At 35.5% G+C, this 8,982-nt stretch overlaps 1 protein-coding gene across 1 annotated transcript in view; it reads left to right on the plus strand.

Annotated features, from left to right (window-relative positions):
- The window catches only part of LOC126972809 (5-hydroxytryptamine receptor), a 112,142-nt gene extending 105,233 nt beyond the window's left edge, over window positions 1-6,909 (plus strand). Inside the window, exons 4-6 of the mRNA XM_050819877.1 lie at window positions 4,311-4,444; window positions 5,137-5,246; window positions 5,414-6,909. Of these exons, the coding sequence (XP_050675834.1) occupies window positions 4,311-4,444; window positions 5,137-5,246; window positions 5,414-6,338 (1,169 nt within the window). The 3' untranslated portion in view covers window positions 6,339-6,909. The remainder of the gene's footprint in view (window positions 1-4,310; window positions 4,445-5,136; window positions 5,247-5,413) is intronic.
- Window positions 6,910-8,982: the final 2,073 nt, after the last annotated feature.

The following is an 8,982-nucleotide window of genomic DNA, read 5'->3' on the forward strand; positions in this document are numbered from 1 at the left end:
ATGACAATAAATTACATATTGTTTATTTTCTTACCCAATTAAATTGGAACACTTGAGAATGTTGTTCTCAAGTGTTCCAAACAATCTCACGTGGTGGTAAATGGTAAATATGTATAACTTTAACATTCAGAAGTTCATACAAATGTTTTGAGTTTTCGTTAGTGTTAATTCCGCCAATATTTGTCTTTTAAACAATTCGACACGTGTTTCGCCTCTACACGAGACATCCTCAAGACATGTTGACTCGCCAAAGACAAATATTGGTGAAACTAACACTAAAGAAAACTCAAAACTTGTGGATAATTATGGATTTCCGCAAAGTAACGCCTACTTCAATAAATATTCAGAAGTTTATTGGTTACAACTGTAATTAATATCACGTCCTTAACATAATCATAAAACACACTTATATTTATCGACTTTTTTTTGATAATAGAGATAAGACGATAAAAACTTTTAGTAAAATACGGTACGCCTTGACCAATAACTGGCCGTGCCTTTTGGACTTAGGATTGACCTTAGAATACTTGGTTGAACCGAATATTCTCACCTACAGATTTCTATTGTGGGGTTCTCCAAGTCAAGTAGGATCGCGAGATGGAAACAAAGAACACGCAAGAACGGCAAACCTAGTGAATTAATTTGATTTTTCGAAAAACTCGTTTCTAGTACATAGATATCGGAAACAGTAGAAACACAAAGAAACCTACTGCTTGTTTATGGATATATACCAAATTTTCATATTTTAGATTGCATATTAGAGTCATAATTAGCAAATCTTAAAATTTTGATCAAAGTTACTCTCTTAATCCTATGCTATGTTATTCCAACAGCTCTCTTCTGAGACACAAAAACAGAATCAATTTCAGCAGTATGGTCCCATATTAATATGCACATTGGATACATTACATATATATAAATAATTAACTATAAAAATACCATATATACTTTACATAAGATCTGACGTTTTGGCTTTTCGTATTTTTAAGAGGTTAAGTGTCTGTAAAAGCAAATAACACATTCAATTCTAAGCAGAATTATGACACGTAACAAAATGATATAAGATGTTAAAACGATACAAGGCCGATCTGAGTCCAAAAGATAGAATGTCTCATTTCCCTGCGATTACCTGTGCAGTTATACATACAGCTATAACCAAGCTATAACAAATAAAACTATTAAAAATATTAATAGCATTTATATTATATCTTAAAATGATTTATTTTTTCGTGGAATATTGTGTCTATTACTATCTTTTATGCTATAAATAAAAAAAATTGAAAAATCTTTATGTACCTTTTTTATCTTGAGCTACTCATCAGGTTAAAATCATTCCAAAACACTGATAAAGGCATTCAAATAATAGAAACGCGAATGAAGCTCTATCATTGAGCAGGAAAAATCTGTGCATACCAGGATGCTAACTGGGCACTGTCACCTAAAGAAACACCTCATTGTGGTCGGAATAAAAAACGAAAGAACTTGCAGACTTTGCGTTTAGGCCGATGAAACGCCTCTTCATCTCCTCTGCGATTGCATAAGCGTAACACCACCCTAGGCAACTACATACTACTCCCAGATGCTGTTTGTAATACTCGTGTCAAGATGATACTGCGGTTGCAAATGCGGTAGGGCTTGACGACGAGCTGTAAGTATGAGTGGCGAACACAATAGTTCTAGACGTGGTGTAACTAGGCCTGATTAGGACAAGAGAAATAGCCACCCTCTCCGAATAATAAAAATAAATTGACACACTCATACACATATTATCTTTCCCCAAACTAGGCATAGCCTGTACTACGGGTGCAAGACAACGATATCTGTATATATAAAAATGAATTGCTGATCGTTAGTCTCGCTAAAACTCGAGAACGGCTGGACTGATTTGGCTTATTTTGGTCTGGAATATAAAAATATTTGTGGAAGTCCAGAGAAGGTTTAAAAGGTGAATAAATATGAAAGTGTTCGGAATTAAATAAAAACAACAATTTTGATTTTCCTTTGATGTGTCCCCCGACGTCTGACAGTTCTGCTGTAAATCAATTTCATTACAACAACAGGGAGCATATTTTATGAAATAATTCTTGATGTTATGATATTTTACTGACAAATTCATAAAAAAAAATATTTTATTTAATATATACAGAACAGCGTCTGTCGGGTCAACTAGTATTTAATAAAATATACTTACTTAAACATACATAAATACAAATAATCATCCATGACTCGGAAACAAACAATCATATTCATCATATAAATAAGTGCACCTACCGGAATTCAAACCCTATATCTAATAATAATAATAACCTACCTTTTTTATATTACGGAAATGGAGCCCTCGTCCCTTGAAGGATTACGAATAAGATTTACAACGCTAAACCCAAATAATCTCAAAACCTTCGATTTCTATTTCTTGATTGAGTTATATAACAACTAAATCGGATTGAAGTAAATGCAGCTTTATGTGGTCACGCCTTAAAGGTCATTTGAGTGAGCGGCTGGAGTAAAAGGCATGGGATTTCGTTATATGGATATCTATACAAAATGAAATTCGCCTTTCACGAGTGTTGATATGGGACTGTGCCTACTTTAATGGAAAAGGCCTTTGATACATCGCTCCTTACAGTGTTACAGTATTTGTGATATCCTTTTTGATAATTTATTTAACGCGTGGATTAGGAATATAATATTATATATATTAAGTCGTTAAGTTTGGACTTAAAGTTTTATTACAATAATTATTTAATCTCTTATGACTAAAATTAATTACGTGGCACGTGTTTTACAAAGATATTTTGTCAGCGATCAATGGATGTTTATGAGTTTCCGTATTATAATATTAAATTAAAAATGCAAAAAACCAATCATCACGGTATTTTTCTTTGAGAAAGTCTGTTTGTAGGCTATTGTCGAAATTAAAAATTTCTATCACTTACATAGACTCAAATACCGCACATATAAAAAAATACGGGTTGCACTACATTAGTGCCGGTAGAAGTGAAAACTTGTACATTTACGTGGGCATTTTTGAATATTTTGGAATGGTCAGGGAATAATTTCGCACGAATTGCTTTATTTTTCAGAATAAAAGTAATTGCATTTTTGTGATTAAATACAGTTAATTTTTGCGCTATCGTACACAAAACCGCCAAAAACCTCAAAACTATTACAATTTTTTTATATTAAAAAGTTTATCTCTCAGAAAAGTCAAGTTAGGGTTATCACTTTAAAAACATAACAAATTATTTGTATGTGAGTCGGACAAGAGTCCCTTTATTCAATGACATAATACTGCAGACTTATTTTAATTGATTTAATTATTGATGCGATTCCAAATTTAAACCTGTAGTTGACTCACGTCATCTATTCTACTATAGTGTGCCTGTTATTATCGGTTGCCTAACAGCAAGTGCTATCTAGACGTATAAATTATCTAAGCCTTTAGAATTATTTTTGATGTCAGTTCAGTTCTTTTGTTTTTTGTGGAACTACAGTCTGTCTACTCGCAAAAATTTATTTCTAATTGGTGACTCTTTGTACATGTCTATATTTTGCGTATCTTGAAAACTCATTTTCACGAAATTGCACACTGAGTAAACCACTGTTACCCAGCTCCTCTACTTTTAAGTATTTTGTAAGAAATTAATATTTAACCCTTTTCATATAATTTACTAAAAGGTTGGGCTGAAACTGTATTATTGCTCTGATTGGCATCACTCCGGATTCCAAATAACAATGGGCCCCCCATATTGAAGGATTGGCGAACAGACTTAGTTCTGCAGCATACGCGGTTAAAAAGATTAGACAATTAACTGACATAGATACGGCGCGACTTAAGTTTACTTTAGTTATTTCCATTGTATTACGTCCTATGGTATATTGCTATGGGGCAACGATATTAATTCAATATTTGTGCTACAGAAGAGGTATAAGTCCTAAAGAATCATTTAGAGCAAAATTTAAAGAAATTAACATCTTGTCTATTGCTACTCAAAATATTCTTGATAATTTAATGTATGTTCACAGGCACATAAATGAATTTTCTAGAAACTGTCATAATCATAATGTTAACACCATGAACAGACACAAACTTATAATGCCTACTACTCGGCCAAGTCGAGTTAGTAAGTCTTTTGTGGGGCGATGCATATGCTTTTACAATAAGATCCCAGAAAATGTTCAAAACAAAAGTATTACGTTATTGAAAATAATTGTTAGTGATGTCACATCCTATTTTGAATAAAAATATTTGAATTTGAATATTGTATCCTAAGGTAAAATCAGTTGATTAATTTGACAATTTGTTTCAGGTAACGTGTTTGTCATAGCAGCAATAATAATTGAGCGGAACCTTCAAAATGTAGCCAACTATCTGGTGGCGTCTTTAGCAGTCGCCGACCTAATGGTGGCTTGTCTTGTGATGCCATTAGGAGCTGTTTATGAGGTGAGATATTTTATGTAGCTCTCATTTATCAACAAATGAACAGGAAACTTTCCTGTCAGCATTGTAAGATTGCGAAACTGAAGTGGCAGTGGCCAGGGCACATAGTTTGACGGACAGATGGCCGTTGAGGCAGTAAAGTCCTCGAATGGCGACCACGTACCGGAAGGCGCAGTGTTAGTAGGTCGCCCACAAGATGAACCGACAAGCTGGTCAAGATCACCGGAAAACGTTGGGTGAGGGCAGCGCAGGACCAATCGTCGTGGAAATCTTTGGGGGAGGCCTTTGTCAAGCAGTGGACGTCTTCCGGCTGACGATAAACTTACAGGTCACTTGATGGTACTTGATGGACCCACAGGTAATAACTCCATAAATAATACGCCTATAATAATCAAATAAGTGTTTAATTTTGTGTGAAATTAAAATCATAAGACAAAGCTTTTAGATTATTATGGTAATTAGGTAAAATTTATATTTTAAATTTACTTAACCGAACACATGTTTCGTAACCTTTGCGTGTGAACGTATTTAGAGGGAGAGAGTTCATGGTGATTTTAACCAAATCCCTGAAATAAAAATAAAATAATTCAGTTTCGATAACACACGTTTTAGTTCAACTCACCGATAAACCAAAATTTAAGATTTCACCTAGTAAAATTAACGTTACAATCTTTATAACCGTATTGTGGTTACAGGTCAGCCAAGGTTGGATTCTGGGTCCAGAATTATGTGACATGTGGACTTCAAGTGACGTACTTTGCAGTTCAGCGTCTATTCTACATCTAGTTGCCATAGCGACTGACAGGTAATTTTTAAAAATATTTTGCTTTATTATTCAAAACATATTTATTACAAAAAGAATACATCCGGGAAATGTGGTTTATTTATTGTCCGAACGACTGGAAAAATTGAAATTTAGTTTTAAGTCCAAACTAATAATATTTTTTTAAAACAAGCTATTCGTCTTCACAGATACTGGGCAGTGACAAACGTTGACTACATCCATATGAGGAATGAAAAGCGAATTTTTACAATGATCTTCCTTGTATGGGGTGCTGCGTTGGTAGTATCTCTTGCACCTCAGTTAGGCTGGAAAGACCCTGATTATCTCGCGAGGATAACACAACAGCAGAAATGCCTTGTCAGCCAAGACCTTGCATATCAAATATTTGCAACGTGCTCAACGTTCTACGTCCCATTAGCTGTGATTCTTATCCTTTATTGGAAAATTTTTCAAACAGCCCGAAGACGGATTAGGAGACGAAGGGATCCTCCACCACCAAGACCAACATCAGCTGATGGTGTTACACCCACATTACGACCGCCCATTCAATCAGCGAGAGATAGAAGATTTATTAAAAAGCGCTTCCTAAATCTGAAGAAATGTAATCAAAGAACCAGAGCAGAAACAATAGCAGCTGCCCTACTTCTAACTGAAGGTCAGAGTACTTCTACAGTGGACACCTTAGATGAAGAACCACGAACAACAGCATTCACTATCAACGAGAAAATACCAGCGCCAGTATCTCCCGAGAAGTCTTCATCTACAGCTACTAATGGCTCAAAACCAGAACGTTCTATTGTTCCTGGACCATCGCATAGGGAAAAGAAGGAATCTTTAGAGGCAAAACGAGAGAGAAAAGCAGCTAAAACTCTTGCTATAATTACAGGAGCCTTCGTATTCTGCTGGCTACCATTTTTCATCATGGCATTAGTGATGCCTATTTGCCAAACTTGTGTAATAAGTGATTACTTGGCCAGTTTCTTTTTATGGCTTGGGTATTTCAATTCTACATTAAATCCTGTGATTTACACAATATTTAGTCCCGATTTTCGCCAAGCGTTTGCGCGTATTTTATTCGGCACGCACCGCAGAGGTCGTAATAAGAAGTATTAACGAAAGTATGTGATACTAAAAGACAATCCCCATTGTATATTTGAAGTTAATGTATGTTATACATACCTATAGTAGTGTAAATAAGTTATGAATGTATATATTATATATACTTATGTAACATAGTTCGTTGAAAGTTGTTTCGGCCGCGGCGGCGTCGCTCCAGAGTCCCAAGCGAGGTCGCCGCTTGCTCTTAGGCTGAACACGCACGAGTGACGGTTAACATAGATAGCATGTTGAAAATGCTTTATTGTTCACTGTATAAGGCGTGTGTTACACAGGTAAAAAATAAAAAGTAAAATACAAAAACAATTTCTTTTGTGCGATCATATCAGGTGACAAAGCGGTAGGAATGAAACGAATAGTTCAATGAAATTTTTATACGTATTCTGATGTACTTTAGCAATAAGATGTCAAAGAGTAAAATTAAACTTTCTAGACATTAAAGGTTTTATCAATAATTAATCAAATGCTAATAATATTATAACGGATAATATTTAATGGACATCACTCGTGCGTACGATGCCTTGTTGTTCTAGTGACATTACGAAATAAATATTCAGATTATATCATGTTGGTGACTTTCATTGCATCCCTAATGTTTGGTAACTCAACAAAATATTAGTTCGCCAGATGTAATAGTTACCTTAAACAAATTTTGACATATGAAAATACAAATTGGGAAACAAGAAGTAGATAACTTTGAACAGCAGATTCTTATTGAACTTGGTAACCTATTTAAAGAAAATGGAACCGTTAGTGTCCGTCTTTCAAGGCGCATATTTACAAAATATGTGCCTTGAAAATTGATGGTATTTACGGCTGGATCACTTGGTGTTGCGTAGAGACGTCCCTTCATTGTGTGCCTTCTACCGCATTTATCGTTCCGAAGAGTTGTTTCACCTGATTCCTGCCGCCGAATTCACCTTCGCACGACACGCCACAGATTAGGATATCATCACCACCATCTGGATGTGTGGCATTCCTCCACTGTGCGCTTTTCAAGGAGCTTACTTCCACGTACGAGCTTCCTTGTGCGATGTTTCCGGTACGATACGACATGGGTACCTTTAAAAAAAGCGCGTACACCTTCCTTAAAGGCCGGCAACGCTCCTGTGATTCCTCTGTTTTTGCAAGAGAATGTGGACGGCGGCGATAATTTAGCACCGGTGACCTGTACGTTCGTTTGTCCTCTTTTTTCCATAATAAAAAAAGGATGATGTGGTGGATGATGGTGGGGATGATATCCTAACTTGTGGCGTGTCGCGCGAAGAAGGAATCCGGTGGCAGAAGGTGCGAGTAAATGAAGTAGGACGGTAATGCTCATTCCATAATACATATTATATGACTATATGTAAAAAAACTAAAATTTGAACCCCATTAATAATATTTCGTATCAGTTTAACCAAGCATTTAAATAGCATTCAAAATGTTAATAGTTTACCTATACACTATTTAGCATATTATCATAATATGAAGCTGTCTTTTGTGTTTGCGCTTGAAGCAAAGGCGATAATTTATGAAAACATTGACTCTACCGTGTAACGTGTTAGAACTGTGTCAGCAAATTTACATAAGAGCATAAAGTCACACTAGAAATTATTTTGTATATCCGTCTTGTTTATTTCCCATCCTACGACATCTTTAATAACTTTATGAACTCTTTTCGTTTCGTCATCCGTATCGCATTCAATATTTTCGGGTAATGAAATAGTGGTCCTACTAATAAATCTGTGAAAAGAAAATTTATGACGACTTCTGAACATTCCTAATAAACTGCTCATGTTAGATTTTGTTTGGAACTTCTTGCCTCGTATAGTCAATATGTGAAATAAACTGCCTGCTAGAATATTCCAGAATCGATACGACTTTATTTGAACATCTCTGGAATGACAGATGTTCATGGGCGTTTGTTTTTGACAATAGCAAGTAATTAAACGTTTCGTCTCTATAATACAGAAAATAAAACGCACTATGCACAATTTTAAGTCAGTACACAATTAAATTTTAGTAATTTTCTCAATAGTTTTAAGATATTTCAGAGTCAAGGTCCCCAGGACTTTAAATAATAAAAAAATATGGTAAAATTAATGATTACGCTACGAAGTGACGTCTTTTCTTTGTGTATCTTCTACGGCATTTATCACTGGGAATGTTCTGAAGAGCTGTTCGACCTCAGTACATAATATTTTTTTATAATTTTCTCAACAGTTCTTAGAAATTTCAGGGTCAAGTTCCCCACAACTTTAAATAATAATAATCAACGGTGAAATTAGTGATGATGCTACGAAGAGACGTCGCTTTGTTGTGTATTGCCTACAACATTTATCACGGGGAGTGTTCTGAAGAGCTGTTCGACCTTATGCCCGCCGCCAAATTCAACCTTCTACGCCACACATCTTATAATCATCCTCGATATCTGGATGTGAGTTTTTCTCCACAGTGCGGTTTTTTGAAACTTTCTGCTACATACCACCAAACTTCTAAAAGAAATTCCTTGCAAGATCTTCCCAGGGGATGGATACGAACAAAAAAGTACCGTACATAAAGGCTGGCACTACTCCTATGATTTCCCTGGTTTGGTAAGAGGGTGGGCAGCGGTGATCACAGTTGTGATTACCCATCAGGTGACCCGTTTGTCTGCCAT

This window comes from Leptidea sinapis, chromosome 27 (genome assembly GCF_905404315.1).
Source record: "Leptidea sinapis chromosome 27, ilLepSina1.1, whole genome shotgun sequence".
NCBI classification, from domain to species: Eukaryota; Metazoa; Arthropoda; class Insecta; order Lepidoptera; family Pieridae; genus Leptidea; species Leptidea sinapis.